The sequence below is a fragment of the Panthera uncia genome, chromosome B4 (genome assembly GCF_023721935.1).
Source record: "Panthera uncia isolate 11264 chromosome B4, Puncia_PCG_1.0, whole genome shotgun sequence".
NCBI classification, from domain to species: domain Eukaryota; kingdom Metazoa; phylum Chordata; class Mammalia; order Carnivora; family Felidae; genus Panthera; species Panthera uncia.
Genome location: NC_064809.1, coordinates 76,508,423 through 76,524,889, shown reverse-complemented (window position 1 = coordinate 76,524,889; position 16,467 = coordinate 76,508,423). Strand labels below are relative to the sequence as shown.

The window sequence follows — 16,467 nt, the reverse complement described above, 5'->3', positions numbered from 1 at the left end:
CCACCTTGAGCTCTGTGCTGGCAGCTCGGAGCCTGGAGCCTGCTTCGGATTCTGTGTCTCCGGCTGTCTCTGCCCCTCCCCCACTCACACTCTGTCTCTCTCTCAAAAATAAACCACCAGAAAGGAAAGGCAGACCCCTGCTCCCACCCCCTGTTCTGCCACTTGGGACTCCTTTTCCTCCTCAGAGCAGATCTAGTGGCCCTTTGAACCTGATTTTACCTCCACTCAAACTTGGTGGGCCCCAGACCGTGGTGTGCCAGGGAGCAGCCCCTGTGGGATGCTCCAAGGCCAGGAGGCAGAGGCTAGGGGAGCACATCTATATGTACTAAGAAAGATCTTGGTCCTCTCCGGGGCCCACGTGTGTCCCAGAGGACAGACTCTGAAGGCATTAGAAGGACTGCGCTGCCCAGAGAACTGCTCCAAGGTTTTTCTATGTCTTAAGATCAAGTGTATATTCTTATGGCAAAATATCTTCTGCCCGGTCAGGCTGTATTTAAATCCTTTTTTTTTTAATCCCAAATAAAATAAAGTGGAAGAAGTAGAATTTTTCCTATAAATCAAATGAAAGAAACTTGTCCATCAGAAACCCCTCTCTCCACATCGTCAGGGGGACATCCCTTGCATCAGAAGGGACTCCAAACAGACTTCCCCAGGTGGGACTTGTTGGGGACTGTCAGTTCAGGAAGAGGCCAGAGACAGAGTTCCCCAATCAATTGCCCCATTCAGGCCGTCAGGGAAAATGTCCTCTGACCAGAGGTCTGGATTTTATTTCTGGGTCCCCACATAATTAGCCTGTTATTAACTGCCCCATAATAAAATCTGTCCAAGATTCTTGGAGAGCAGACTATGAGAGTTGTTCTTACAGATGGTTCCAGGGGGTTCCTTTAAGTCATCTTCATGTCTTATTTCTGAAGGGTCTGACTAGCAAGTAGGATCAGTTAGAATGCCTCCTCCAGGAGTGTTGCAATAAGCCAAGATGCTTAGTCTGAAGGAACAACTGGGGGTAAGACAGTGGAGTATTGCAATATGAATATGAACTTTGACATTCCCTGAACCTCAGTTTGAATGCTGGACTAGCTGTGTGACCTTAGTAAAGTTGCTTCACTTCTTTGGGCCTTAACCTCCTTATCTATCAAATGATATACATGACCCATGAATGAAATACATACGCTGTGTGCCACTTAGCAGGTGCTTGTGGATAAAGGCTCCTGTCTCCTCCCCTCTTCTAGCTTTCCCTCCACCCCACCCAGGCCTGGGTGACTCAGATTGGCTCCGACCTTTTGGCAAAGTCAAAGGAGAAATGCAAAGAGATGACTCTGATCCTGTGAGAATCAGAGAGGAAGTCAGCTCCTCGGTCAGAATTATCTGACCCTCTTCTTCTGTCTGCGCACACAAACCAATGGTTCTCAACTTTAGTTCCTACAGAAATCACCTGGGAGCTTGTTTAAATTCATATTCCTGGGCTCATCCCTAGAACTTCGGATTCAAGAGTTCTGGATGGAGCCCAGGATCTGCTTATTTAAGAAGTCCCCTCCACCCCTCACCCCCATCCCGGCGACCCTGATGTATGTGGTGGTCTGTGGACCACATTTGCAGAAGCGTTGAAAAGGTCAAGGCTTTGAAGGGGGCTGGGAAAACCACAAAGGAGGCAGACATTAATTTGTTTGCTGGGAGAAAACTTGTTGCCATCGATATTTAATCACGCACACCCAAAGAAAGAAGGAGCCATAACAGGAATCACCCAAATACAAAAAAGAGAAAAAAAAATCCAAACTGCCAACCATAAACACCTCAGCTGTTAGCTTCAGTCAATCTTTCCATCCTGGCATACAAATAGCTGGGGGTCTCTCTGGGAACACACAATCTCTCAGAGTGTGAGGGGCCTCCCGGACCCCTAGTCCACTTCCCCTTTGCTCCCTCAGTGCTGAGGTGACATGCCCCGCCCCTCATCCGGGGGCAAAGCACAGGTGCACCTACCCATCGCCATTCTCCTACCTGGCTCCCTGCCCAGAGGGCCTGGCACACGGCCAGTACTTAGTAAGCAGACTTAGTAAAATGTTTGCTAACCTGAAATTAGCTGGGGAAGAAAGCGGCTGAGCATCTTATATCAAAAAGCCTTTACATGCCTTTCCTGGACCACAGGGAAGGGGGAATTAACAGAGGTGGCAGTAATGTTACACCCAGGGTTTGCACACAAAGAGTAAATCATAACTGCAATAGGAAGAAAACTGGAGAGACAGTCTGGGTTCCAGCCAGGGGAAATTACTAAACAGGCATGGGGGTCTGGGAGAGAAATGATTTTCCCCTCCTGCTCCCCACCCGTGCCCCTATCAGAGGGGGGCACCCGCCGGAGTCCCCTGCCCACTATGCAAACCGCACGGATCTCACACCGGAGCAGGCCCCCACTACAGAGGGGGAGCAGAGGGCACCACTGCTGGAAGCCACAACCCCTGGGCCACGAGGGACAGTGGCACTGAGGTCACCGCAGATCACGCCACCCTGGGAACGGCTCACACCTGCGGGAGGAGACACTGGGTCAGAATTCTCCTCCATCCCCGACACTACATGACCCAAAACCTTTTGCCACCAATGATTGACTTTCATGTTTCTGAGGGATCAGCATCATGAATCTTTAGACCTACCGGCAAATCCAAAGCCATTGCCACCTGCTTCTTGAAGGAGTGTGGTTCGCAAATTGGACACCTAACTCTGCTTGAACCAGACTAATGTTGAGATGTGTTTATACAATCTTTGAGCAAAAACTGATGGGTCATAGTGAAGGAATCATCTAGAACCATGGTTGCTGGAAAAATGAGAACAGATAGATACCTAGCCTAGGGACTGTGTACACAGTGGATTATTCAAGGTAAAGAGTTGCCTGAAGTGGGCCCAAACGATCAGAATAAACATCAAAAATGTTTCTTCCTATTAAAATATTGTGCCACTTGAAGAGTATCCTGTGTGTAACTGAAAGACTTGAGCTATTTTTGCAGAACCAGTCAGCGGGGCAGAATTTCCCCCAGTCATTCACTTATGCTTCACGGATATTCCAGATGGCTCCACGTAGGGACCAAATATTTTGGACCATCCATTTGTCCAGATCCCAGAGACCTCAGCTCACATCTCCCCTGCCCGGTGCCCCACAGACAGAGATTCAGTCACCGATTAGATGCAACCCAATATTAACACCCAAAAGAACGATGCCCACACATGCACACAACTTACAGATATTGACGGAGCCCACGCCTTCACACAAGCTGCAGGAGAGAAAGAGAGAGTGAACATTTAGAATGGGGTTCCTCTGTTCTTGCGGCAGGTCTGTTCTGGTCCATCCTGAGCGAAGAGAGCAGGGCTGAGGGGAGGGGACGTGTTGCCCACCTACCACAGAGAGCATCAGTGTCGCCACTGCTCCCAGGGACCCCAAAAGGACAGGGGAATGTTAGGTTGCAGGACCCAAAGGCCACTTTATATGCCTTGTTTGCTTCTCGGCCATGGAAATGTGGTGTACTGGAAGGTACACGTGGGGTGCAGTGGGGTTATCCACCTTGTCCCCTGGCTGGAAGTTCCAGCATGGCCAAAGAGGTGATGGGAATAGCCACTGCCTAACTGGGACACCTTCAGGTGGGAAAGAGCTTGCCTAGCATGCTAATTGAGCCATTTTTTTTTATCCCACGAGCTTAAATGCTACCCCGGATATCTATCTGACTTGATACATGCAGAGGGGGCAGGAGGGAATGGTGGTCAAGAGCCTGGCGTCCTGGGCGCAAATCTGGCTGAGCCAGATCACTAGCTGGGTGACCTTGGACAAATCACCTAGCCTTTCTGTACCTCAGTTTCCTCATTTATGAAATGGGATGATAATACCCACCTTCCAGCACTGTTGCAAGCTCTACATTGCAAAGTGCCTACAGGTAGAGCCTGGCACACAGTAAATCCACTGTGTTTGCTACTAACATTATGAACATCTCATTGATGATGAGACATTTATATCACTGCCATGGGTCCCTCCTCCCTCACGCCCACCTGCACTTTCTCTTCTACATCACCTTCTTTTTTTATCCCCCAGCTTCAAACCATCTCCTCCAGTAAATCTCCAATCTGATTCCTTCTGCCCGACTGAGCACTTCAACATACTACAGCTTTTCAGTAAGGATCTATGCTTTGGGCTCACTCTCCCACCACGTGAATCTGACCCTGCCACAGCCTTGGAACTGTGCCCTTCCAGAAGATTCTAGCCAATGCCCATCATGGCGCCTGTTGCTCCACAATGCTGGCAGCAGCTGTCACCAAGTTGAGTGATTACGGCTGCTTTGTTTTCTCATTTTCTGTGTTTTCTGCAGTGAGGGTTACTTGGGTAATCCAATTACACTTGTTAAATGCCAAGAAGAAAAGATCTGTCAAAAGGTCAGTGGCCACAATATGCAAAGCTCCATACACCCAACCATCTTGTAAAATCTCATGTGTTGGAGACAGTGCCTCATGCGTTATAGAATTGAGTTCTTAATACATCAGTGATGATGATGATGATGATGATGAAAGTAAGTTTCACAGCACAAATGCTGAGTGCCTTACTGAATGTTGATGAGTGGGCCAGAGGCTTAAGTGTAAAAGGAGGAGATCAATCTGGTGGCTTCACCCAGAGTCCTGAGGAAATGGACAGAAGAGTTTACCTGCTTTGGTCAAGCGTGGCACAAATCCAGCAGCATGGCCAGCTGCCTAGGGGGCGACACACGTCAGATTTCTAATGCTAACCTGGTCAGTAAGGAGCCTTTCCGTGGTACAGCCCTGCCTGGCTACCCTGGATAGAGAGATTCTTGTTCTGACCGTAACCTGCCCCTACTGGTGATTTCCATTCACACTAACTCATTTAATCCTTGCAACAGCGTAAAGTGCTGGGTTTTATGATTATCTGTTGTACAGATCGGGACGCTGAGGCCCAGAGGTTCAGAGCTAGTAAGTGGTAGAGCTGGGATGTGAATCCAGGTGGTCTAGATGGCTCACAACCTGTGATCTTAACCTTTCTATGCAACTGTCCTCCCCCCCAGTCAGCTTGCTCCCCCATGATGGGACCCAGCTAGGAGGCAGTAACGATGCGGCTACCTCCAGGCTAAATGCTCGTCACTACCCCAGGTGTAAATCCACACTGCTCCTTCCCTTGCTGACTTCACTTGCCCCAGTTCTTGGCTCAAACTGTCAGCAGAGCCCGATTTATGCTGCCCCTGCCTTTCCCTACTAAGCAAGGACCCTGTGCTGGTCATTTCTATCTGATGCTCCTGAACATGAGACTATAGGGTTCCTTGTCTGTACACGCCAAGTCAAATGGCCTTTAGCAAATCCTCTGAATGATTCCAGCTTTTACAATCCACTGTGATGTGATTGCAGAAACCCCTTTCCAGTCAACAGGGTAAAGTAGTTGCCTTGGAATGAGCTTAGTTGCATCAGGAGGGGCAGTGTGGGAGGGAAAAAATCACCGGAGATGGTAATTTTAGCATAGCCACTACCTAGCTGTCACCTTGAACAAGTTCCTTCCCCTCTTTAGGCCTCGGTTTCCCCATCTGAAAATGGGAAAATGGTTAGACTTCTTGATTTCTAGAGTCTTTCTGGAGTCTTTCCCAGTTTGAACACTCTCTGCCTGGAGGATGATAGTCTGTTGAGGCAGTCCTCCAGCCCTGAGTGGGGATGTGAAGAGACCCTAAGCCCTGTCCTCACCGGCTCTCCTCGCCCTCCAGCAGCTTTCTGTAAGTGGCGATCTCCACGTCCAGGCCCAGTTTGGAGTTCATCACCTCCTGGTACTCCTTGAGCAGACAGGCCATGTCCTGCTTGGCCTTCTGAAGGGCGGCCTCCAGCCCCGCCAGCTTGCATTTGGCATCACCGAGGGCTGCCTCGCCCTGCTGCTCTGCCTCAGCCACGGCGCCCTCCAGCTTGCACCGCTGTCAGGGAGGGAAGAAGGGGAGAAGCTTGAGAAGGGGACCTAGTGGGTCCCCAATGGCCTCCATCAACCTATTTCACCTCTATTCCAAATGGTCCACTTGCAAATTAACTAGGCAGGAAAATAATGGCCCTTTGGAGCTTTCTCCCTCCATGTATGTGCCTCTTAATTTTATTGTAAAACTCAAGTCCCCAGTGAGCCATTAGAGGGAGGAAATGCTAGTGCTGGAACAGGACTGATAATAATTAGTGATAGTATCTTACACTTGTTTACCATTGTTGGTTTACAAGGCACTTTCACAGATGTTGCCTATCTGCTTCCAGTTACTCTGAGCGTGTCAGAACAGGCACAGTTATTTCCCATTAAACAGATGGAGAAATTGAGACTCAGAGAGGTTGTGGGAAATGGAATGAGAGACAAGCCATGTTCAATTACAGAGATGCACAGACAGTGCTAGCGTGCACTGTGAACAGAGTGGCGTGGGACCAGGTCAGGTCTGTGCACCTCAAATCCATCTGGAGAGGTGGGGGGAGAGCCAGCAGAACACAACCTGCACTAGACCGCATTGCCTAATGTATGTTTAAAGGAAAGAAACCTTGGAGGGATATGAAGGGAAATAGGAGCAGAATTCAGAGAAGGTAGACAGACCAATCCTCCCCCACAATGCTCTGTGCAAACAGTGCTTGTCGGTCCTTCAGATGCAGGTGGTTAAAATATAAGCCTCTCCAAAGACAGCAGCAGCAACTCAAGGCAGGAGGAAAGCAGAAAGCAGATCAGAAGCAGCAGGAGAACAGATCAGAAGCAGCAGGAGAACAGGTCAGAAACAGCAGGTACACCGAGCAAGGTCTCAGCACCCCCTGACCTGCTGCTTGGCATTCTCCACCTCTGCCGTCAGCCTCTGGATCATGCGGTTCAGCTCATTGAGCTCATCCTTGGTTCTGCGGAGGTTCTCGCCCTGCTGGCTCACCGTGGCCTTCATCTCCTCGCACTGTGGGTTGGGAGACAAACATTCAGGACCAGCCAATGGTTGTGACATTGCTGGAGGGGTGCTGGGTCGTCACTATGAAGAGCCAGCCTGCTGTTCTACAGTGGTCCCATCTCCTACCCCTGCTCTGCTTGGGCCTGTGATGGAGCCCCTCTGAATGCATGGGTGCATTTCCCAGAGAAGCTTCAGGTTCTGGCTATCTTCCCTGCCCAAAGGGCAGCTCGGCCCTCCAGTTCACCTTGGTTTGGTACCAGGACTCGGCCTCAGCCCGGCTACGGCTGGCGATGTCGTCATACTGAGCCTTGATCTCGGCCACCACTGAGTCCATGTTGAGCTCCCGGCTGTTGTCCATTTTGACGACCACCGAGGTGTCAGAGATTTGTGACTGAAGGAGGTAGATTTCCTGTAGGAGACAGCAACCAGTGCCCTCAGCTCCAAATCCCCCTCTGATTCCCATTGCTGTAGGTAAAAAACCATCCCCACCTGAAGCTTTAGGAAATAAAATTGGAGAATTCCAGAAGTGCAGCTCTAGCTATCTCCATAAATCTAATCAACCAGACAATGGACAGATTTAGAGTGCTGGGTTTTCTAATGAACTTTTCATACTACCTGAATTAATAAGATATTATTACATCTATATACCCACACCTATATTGTCATATCTCCACTTCATGCTGTGCTGTGTAGATAGGCAATGAATCACAGTCCTTCAAATCATCTGTGTGGGGTTTTTTTTTGGGGGGGGAGAGAGAGAAAACGAGAGAGAGTGTGCAAATGGGGTAGGGGCAGAGGGAGAGAGAGAATCCCAAGCAGGCTCCACACCCAGTGCAGAGCCTGACGTGGTACTCAATCCCACAACCATGACATCATGACCTGAGCCAAAATCAAGAGGATGCTCAACGGACTGAGCCACCCAGGCACCCCACAAATAATTTTAAAGGAAGGGAATCACCCATTTCCATTTTGAAAGGAGGCCTAAGCAAGAGAAAAATCTCCTCTGATCACAGAAGGAAAGGATGTTTAGGTTCTAAAAGTGTTAGGGATGGACAATACTTTCTAAAGCCAAAGGACCAAGACAACCCACAACGCAAAAAACCCTCTGCCCTCTCCTCCCTCGCTTGCTCTTCTGGAGAAGGGGAGAGACTCACCTCCTCATAGAGGGCCTGTAGGAAGCCCATCTCCTCCCTTAGCGCCTCCACATTTGCCTCCAGGTCAGCCTTGCGCAGGTAGGCACAGTCTATGTCCTGGTGGACACACATGGGAAAGGGTGGAACAAGGGTCACTCAGGGCCCCTGGACCTTTGCCCTCTATATGGGGCCCCGAGGCTATGTTCTGTCCCACTCTTCTCCTATCACAGAAACATCCATGGGGCCACCTCAAATAGGGAGTAGAGAGAAGTCTGACCTCGACAGATTTTTTCTCTTTCCTCCAGAATTAGAGACCTTCCTGAAGCGAGTAGCCTAATATCACAGCCCAAAATGCCAGGCTGCTACTACTAAGTTAGACTGGCCCATGGAGCATGACCACGTGGTGGTCACAGAGCCATGAGTGTGCCCCACCCCCAGGCCGTCCTTGGCACCCAGGCTGGGCAGCATCCAAGTAGCTGACTCTCGGGCCCGAGGTCTCACCAAGCTGCTGTCTGGCTGATTAGCCACAGTGGTCACTTAATCAGTCTCCCTCTCATGCGGGCATTGCCAACCAAGTGGCCCCCATTGGTCAGGGGAGTCGAGCGCCTGGCCACCACAACTGGACTGCTGCAAACTTGGCAAGTTGCTAGTCTCAGAGGTCCAGAATCTAAGATTTCACTCTTCCCCATGTGGGAGGACTCACTCACCTTCTTCAGCACCACAAACTCATTCTCAGCCGTGGTCCTGAGGGCCACTTCTTCTTCATACCTGAGGAGAGAGAGCACAGATGGAGAGGCCCTTGGGGATGAAGGCTTTGGGTGGGCCAATCAAGCCCTAGCTTTTCAAGACTCCTTAGTTCTGCCCTTGACTTGCTGTGTGCTTTGGGGAAAGAGGCTTGGCCTCTCTGGACTTCTATTTTGCAGTCACGAAGAACCCACCAAAAGGACACTGGACATGAAGTTCAAGCCTCTGGTTTCTGGTCCAAGCTTGGACTGAAGTTTCTGGAAAACGTCAGGCAAGCCATTTAATCTCTCTGCATCTTGGGCTACATTGCCTGATGTGCAATAAGGCATGCTGGAAATATTTGCGGGATGAGCAAAAGAGAGATGCTCCAGGGGACGGGGGGGTGTCTTTCAACCCGAAAATTGTACAAAACGTTAAGCTCCATGAAACCATCCCTGTGATGTTCTCTTCCCTTCCCCCAATACTCAAGGACTTGAAATCCTGGAAGCACCCCATTATGCCCTGACTGCTGGGGGGGGGGGGAGGCATTTCCACAGCCCTCCTGCACTGCCTGGCACATTCTCTTGTGCCTGCCCATGTGGTCATTCCTGCAGCAGCCCTGCCCAGCCCACAGGGATGACCAGAGTCCTCATAGCATGATTTTCATGACTTTTTAATGACAGAGTAATTTGGGCTGCTATAAACTCTGGGCTATGTAATTACTGGCCCTCACACCCCCCCCAGACTGGGAGACAGGCCTTGACACCTGCAAACAGAATTGTGTCTGCATTTGCATCCCCCCAAGGAAAGTGTAAACCCATTGCTGGGTCCATCTGGATGGTAACACCCGATCTCCCAAGATCCGAATTCCGGTTACTTCCAATTAGAATGATCAGGACAGATTATATCAGGATCACCTTTCTCTCCATCCCTATCAACAGGGAAAGAGGAGCAAGGTGTCAGTGACCCGGTGAGTTTAAACTAGGCAATGGCCAACCTAAACAAGTCAGGTTACAAGGGAAGATTGACGCGGGCCTTTGAATTGCAGAGCCTTGCAGAACAAGAGCCTGGTGATTTATCCACAGAGTGAATAAACGACTTCTCCAAACTTATTGGCTATCTTGAATGGCATTGGCCGGATCATCTTGGAGATACCTCCCCAGGGACCTTTCCTCTCCCCACATCCTAGTGCTGACTATTCCCAAGTTCTTTCCTCCAGTCTGTTGACCTCTCTCTTCCCATTCCGTTGTTGTTCCTCTCTCTGTGTCTCTAGGCCACTGTGTGCCCTGGATGTGTGTCCTACCCTCCCAGGCTGGGAGTACCTCTTCTCCCCAGCTCTCTCCCCATTTCCCAGGATGGGGCTACAAGAGCTGGGAGCTGAGACCAGATAGAGCAGGCTGAGAAAACAGAACCATCAGAGAGGTAGCCTGGACTGGCCCTGACCTTCAGCCATCCCCACCTCTGGTAGAGTGGTGTGGACCCAGCCAAGACCTACCCCACACCCATAACCACCCCCAGCCCGGCCGCACTCACTTCTTCTTGTAGCCCTCCAGCACCTCCTGCACGTGGTTGAGCTCCGAGGCCAGCCTCCCGCTGTCGGCCTCCACGCACTCGGCCTCCCGCCTCAGCGTCTCGATGTAGCCCTCGAACAGGGGCTCCAGGTTGCTCTCGCAGCACTTGCGGTTCTGGTAGAACTGCCACTTGGTCTCCAGAAGCTTGTTCTGCTGCTCCAGGAAGCGCACCTGCCGCCCAGGGTGGAGGAAAGAGACTCAGGGGGAGCCCTGAGCCCTCTCTGCCCTTGGGGATGATCTCTGACCCGCAGCAGGCTGTGACCTTCCCCCAAAGGCCAAATCATTTGGCAAAGTCTGAAAGTGCAGGTCACGGCTGTTCCCCCAGGAATGTTCCCTCGCCCTATCCCCCTCTCCCAGTAGAGCACACAATTTATTTGTGGCATTTATTCTGCACAGAATGAAATAACATCTGATTTTGCAAAAACACTCTCGACCGTGTGTGGTGGGCCAAAAATGGCTCTTCAAAGATGTTCACGTCCTAATCCCTGGAACCTGTGAATCTGTTATGTTATGTGGCAAAAGGGACCCTGCAGGTGGAATGTAGGTTATGGCACTGAAGATCAGGAGATCTGGAATTATCCAGGTGGCCCCAAGGTGTCATAATGGGCCTTTTAAAGTGGGAGAGGAAGGGGGTGCCTGGGTGGCTCAGTCAGTTGAGCATCCGGCTTCCACTCAGGTCATAATCTTGCGGTTTGTGAGTTCGAGCCCCGTGCCAGGCTCTCTGCTGACAGCTCAGAGCCTGGAGCCTGCTTCGGATTCTGTGTCTCCCTCTCTCTCTGCCCTCTCCTGCTTGCGCTCTGTCTCCCTCTCTCAAAAAATAAATAATAAACATTTTTTAAAAGCTTTTAAATAAAGTGGAAGAAGAAGGCAGAAGAGTGGAGAGGTGAACAGAAGGAAGAGGTGGAGGAGAGACTTAAAACCTGAGGCAGCCTTAGCCATGATCACCGGCTTTGGAGGTGGAGGGAGAAGGAGCCTGAGTCAAGGAATGCCAGTGGCCTCCAGAAACTGAGAAGGAGCTCCAGCCAGCCAGCCAGGAAGGGAACAGAGACCTCAGTCCTACCATCACACAGAACGCAATTCTGCCAAAAGCGTGCGTGTCCCTGAAAACAGGTCTCCCCTATGGCCTCCAGAGAGAAATGCAGCTATGCCAACACCTTGGTATTGACCTCATGAGATAAGAAATTTGTATTGTTTTAAGCCACTAAGTTTGTAGGCATTTTTATGCCAGTGATTTTAAAACACACCCACCACGACTCTCCCTCACTCTGATCCTGGGGCAGGAGAGCCCATCCCAGGGACCCTGGATGGGGAATGAGGAGACCTTCCCCTGCCTGACTCTGCCACCAACCAGGCCCCTGTGCCCCACTCTCCCGGAGCCTCATTGTAAACCGAGGCAGTAGAAATGCATCAGCAATGTCCCCTGGCAGTCCCCAGGCTCTTTCTGCCCTGCAGGCACGTTTTACTTGGCCCGCAAACCATATCATAGAAATCTGATTTGTTGCCGAGGTTTAATAACTGAATAATTTCAGGCAAGAATCTGGATCTCGGACCAGAACTGACTGCTCACACAGAGACTGCATACCTGCGTGCTGTCCAAAAGGCTACGTGCAAAGGTCCTTGCATGTTCGGGGACCTTACTGTGCTTTCAAGCAAATTAGGCAAAGGGGCCACTCCAGGCAGACACAGCCTCCTTCCAGGGCATACAGCCCGGTGAGCCGAGCATGGGCTGGATTTCAACCTCATCCTGCCGCCCTTGGTGGGTGTCCTTGCATAATGAAAGACCCACACGATGTGCTGGCGGAAGGGATGAGCCAGCAGCATGTGAAGAGTAGGTGTCCAGGGGCGCCTAGGTGGCTCAGTCAGTTGAGCATCTGACTCCAGCTCAGGTCATGATCACGTGGTTCGTGAGCTCGAGCCCTGCGTCGGGGCGCTGCTGACTGCGCAGGGCCCGCTTCAGATTCTCTGTCCCCTTCTCTCTCTGCCCCTCCCCTGCTGGCACTCTCTCAAAAATAAACAAACGTTAAAAAAGAAAAAAGAATAATGGACAGCACCTTCGCTTGCAGAGATGCCTATTTCTGATGGTGGCTCTTATCAGAGAGCAAGGCCTCCATGCACCGTCACTCTTGTGTGTGTCCACTTACAAAGACCCTCGGTGTAGATGTGCACAGCACTTAGCCCTAGAAGGGGACCCTTTCCTCTCCTGGACTTCAGGGGCTGTCCTCCCCCAGAGAGGCTCGCAGAGGGGGTGCCACTGAGTTAGAGGACACCAGAGCTATGCGTCCAACCAGAAGGTGGGCTCAGAGACCCCAGCATCTGAAGAGTGCAATTCAACAGCCCCTCCAGGGGCTGCCCCCTTAAGTTTCTCAACTCACTGTGTTTAATCTGTGTAACGTTGGGTGGGGAAAAGCGCCTGGGGCAGAAATCCCGGGAACTCACAACCTTCCTACTAGAAGGAGCAGGCAAGGAGCTTCTGGCCCCTCCTCATCCTGGATCCTTTCACCCTGGGGAGGGCGGCACCTCCACACAAACCTAAGCAGACATCCCACCCCACCCACCCCCCTTCTCACGGGGTGATGGCTGAGATCCCGAAGATGGAGCCACAGACACACACGCAGCTCTTGCTGGGCAGGGAAGCCGCCTCAATAAACTTCCCGTTCTGTCTGGTTTCACATTCATCGTTGTGTTTGACTCTCCTGGTAGCGTTTGAAAACCAAGAGCCCGATTCAGTCATGCTCCCAAGGCCACGTGCTGACGGGTTGCAGGCCTGGGACTAAGAGAACGTGAAGACGGCTGGTGATTGGGTTCCAAGTCCCTCGCCCCTTCCTGTGCCACAGCCCCAGGGAGCAGCCCACAGACCCACCTTGTCAATGAAGGCAGCAAACTTGTTGTTCAGGCACTTGATCTGCTCCTTCTCCTGGTGCTTGACGCACTGCGCATTCGGGTCAAGCTCCAGGTTGAGGGGCGTGAGGAGGCTCTCGTTGACCGACACGCTGGTGATGCAGGGCGGGCTGGGTCCACAAAGGCCCCCTACGCGGTAACCAAAGCTGCCCCCGCTGCGCAGGGGCCATCCACAGCTCACCGCCATCCGCGGGGACCCCACTGCGCACAGGCTCCGGCTGCCAAAGCCCCCGAGGCGCCTGTAGCCGGGCCCCCCAGGACTGCCCCCGCGGTAGGCCATGGCACTGGAGCAGCTGTGGGCCGACAGCTTGGGCAGGACGGCAGAGCAGGAGCTGAAGTTCCTGACCCCATAGCCGGAGCGGATGCGGTGGGGACGGCTGGCCATGCCTCCGCGGTGCAGGGCAGTGCAGGGAAAATGGAGAGGCCCGAAGCACACAGGTCTCACGCTGGAGACCTGTCTGTGCCCCTGCCTTTTTATCGGGCAGACGACGGGCCTCCCAACAACATAAAAGGCAGGAGAAAGTTATTAAAGCTATTTATGAGCGTGGGAATCTCCCGCTAGGCAGACCGAGAAGGAAAGCTGAAACTTGTCTCCTTTAATGAGCATCTCAGGGAGACCCTGCATCACAATAAACCTGTCCCCTGCCTTTGCAACCCCACAGGCCTAGACATATCTATTTGGCCCCTAATTCCCCTCCCACCCTGTGAGTCCACCTGGGATCATTATCCCACAGGGGCAAGTGGAGGCTTGGGCCAGCACATTCCTGAGACTCGAAGGGTCCCATGTCCCATAAGGTCCCACGGGCCCGTCCTTGCAGGCAGATCACGTGTTTTCCCCCCTAAGGCTGCAAGGATGCCTGGCTCATCTTTCCAGGGTGAGCACAAGTAGAGTGAACCCTTCAAGCCTTCCCTGCACCTGCTTTTCCTACATTCTGTCTGACAGTAGAGTGACTGGGGTCGGTACAGCCTCCTTGATTCAGAAAGCACGTCTTCTCTACTTTGATAGCCTTCATGGTAACTGACACATAGTAGGTCCCTGGGAAGCACGGCTTGAATTGAATAGACTGGACCCAGGAAGGAATGGCCAGTATCTGGACAGCTTCCTCATCTGGTCCACAAATAGTGATTGAGCCTCCTGTACGCCAGGCTGTACGGGGGCTGTCCTGGAGGAGGTGCTTCCATTCACAGGCCAGTGCTGAGGCCCCACCAGAGCGAGGCCCTAATTCAGATGCCGAGGGAAATAAAGCTCGGTGGACAGAGCTCGCTCTTGAAGAACCTGGGTCTCATGGGGACCCCAGACAGAGGCAGGAAAGATCCATGGCAAGAGGGGGAAAGACAAGTGATCGTGTAAAAGGAATGCTGAGGATTGAGGAGGGCCACTCATGGCAGGTGGAATGTCACAAGGAGGCGAGACCCGAGGCAGGTCCTAGAGGATGGCGACATGTGGCAGAGAGAATAGAAGCAGAGGTGCCGGGGACAGCCACCACCGCAGGCCTGGTGACGAGACAAATACCCAGTTCCTCAGGTCCTTTGCAAAACTGAGCCATCAGCCAAGACTGCTCACCCCCAGCCTCCCACCCCGATCGTACAGGATGCTTTCCCTGTGACACCCCAGAACAGCAGGATGGAAATGGGACCCAAAGGGGAAAACCCCTGCCTGCAGCCCCGACTATCATGATACCCAAACCCCCAGCAAACCAGTCCTTGGAGTAAAGATCTCATTACAGAGAATCTCTGTGCACAAGGACCAGAACGAGGAGTCATCTTCCAGAACTCCCTCTTGGGGGAACAGGCTTGGCGAGGGGACATAAGAAAAGAGCCAAACAGAGCCAGAAAGAATGGGAAGGGTCTTTCCGCACTCTCTCTCTCTCTCTCTCTCTCTCTCACACACACACACACACACACACACACACACATACACACACACACATACACACACACCTCACACCAGGAAGACACAGAGGACAGAATCGCACTCGAGGTAAGGAGTATAAGGATGAATCCAGAGGGAGCACCGGTCTGAGATGAGGACCTGTTTCTGAATCTGGAGGACAGAGCTCCAAGGGGGAACCAAGTCTGGGGTGAGCCGGGGGAGACACCCCACAAACTGCACTCCTGCAGAAACAACTTGCTCTACGCTTTTGCTCTTGTGGCCCCCGAAGCACGGCTCCCACGCTAACCCTAACAGGTGGGAAGGGGAGCTGAGTGTGCCAGAAGCTGAGAGAGTTCCTCCATGGGGGGACAGGAGGACCAAGGAAGCAAAACAGAAACCTGATGGTCTGGAAGGGCCTGTCTCACACTGGGCCCTATTTGTTTCTTTTTTTCATTCAACAAGGACTTATTGAGCACCTACTATGTGCCAGGCACCTTTCTATGAGCTGGGGATACCTCAGTGAATAAAATACACAAAGATGTATGTTTTCGTGGGTTCCCGTTCCAGGGGGAGAGATCGACAATAAACTTAGCAAGTGAATGGATTGTATATTTGATGGTGGTAAGTGTCCTAAGAAGAAACAGAACAGGAAAGGGGAACTCTACAGAAGTGGGAGAAAGATGGGGTCCAATTTTAACAGGCTGCCCTGCTCCCCATTGAGCACAGAGTTTGAGAAGCTGAGGGGACGAGCCAGTGCCAAGACCAGAGGTGGGAACAGGCCTGGTGGGAGCAAGGAGGCCAGTGTGCTTTGAGCAGAGAGAGTGAGAGGGAGGCCCGGGCGTGGCAGTTTCGGGGGATACAGAGAGGGAGCTGGGGACCAGTGGGCCGTGTGGGTTCGGGCCTGCTCCTCACTCGGCCACGCGGCTTACCTGTGGGTGCCTGAGCTGCTTCCGGTCCCAGCACTGCGTGGGAAAAATAAAAGCAAACTCACTTTGGTGTCTTTGGAATTGAAATTATGTGGCCCGCCTTCAAAGTGGGCCCCTCCAGAGTGTGCAGGAAGGCGTGGCAGAAAGCTTCCCACCGGTCGGGACCAGCAGCATCTCTGGTGACCCAACTACAAATGTCTGGCCTAATCTTGCTAATCTTGTGGCCGGGGTCACAGGGCACAAAGATAAGCACCTGGGACCTCTTTCTCCACAAGGGCCTACTTTCTGGAACAGGCAGAACTCCCAGGATTAGTAAATGTGTTCCTGTATTCCTGTATCGTAAAGGAAGCTCACTGTGTTAAAAAAAAAAAAAATGCGTAATGGCTCCAGCGAGGGGGGGGGGGGGGGGGGGGGGGGGGGGGGGCGGGGGGGGGG

At 52.1% G+C, this 16,467-nt stretch overlaps 1 protein-coding gene across 1 annotated transcript; it reads right to left on the bottom strand.

Moving 5' to 3' along the window:
- Window positions 1-2,348: 2,348 nt before the first annotated feature.
- Window positions 2,349-13,618, bottom strand: LOC125919079 (keratin, type II cuticular Hb5-like). The gene is made up of 9 exons (XM_049625526.1): window positions 13,196-13,618; window positions 10,298-10,506; window positions 8,749-8,809; window positions 8,063-8,158; window positions 7,153-7,317; window positions 6,792-6,917; window positions 5,710-5,930; window positions 3,226-3,257; window positions 2,349-2,516 (listed from the first exon to the last, which is right to left on the bottom strand). Exons 1-9 carry the CDS (start codon window positions 13,616-13,618, stop codon window positions 2,365-2,367), a joined length of 1,485 nt encoding a protein of 494 aa, XP_049481483.1. The 3' UTR covers window positions 2,349-2,364.
- Between the last annotated feature and the right edge of the window lie 2,849 nt (window positions 13,619-16,467).

Coding starts and splice junctions, on each gene's coding strand:
- LOC125919079 (XM_049625526.1), bottom strand. CDS start 13,618: ATGGCCAGCCGTCCCCACCGCATCCGCTCCGGCTATGGGGTCAGGAAC. Junction 8,159..8,748: donor AGTTTGTGGTGCTGAAGAAG/GTGAGTGAGTCC, acceptor TGTGTCCACCAG/GACATAGACTGTGCCTACCT. Junction 6,918..7,152: donor AGTCCTGGTACCAAACCAAG/GTGAACTGGAGG, acceptor CCCAACCCACAG/TGCGAGGAGATGAAGGCCAC.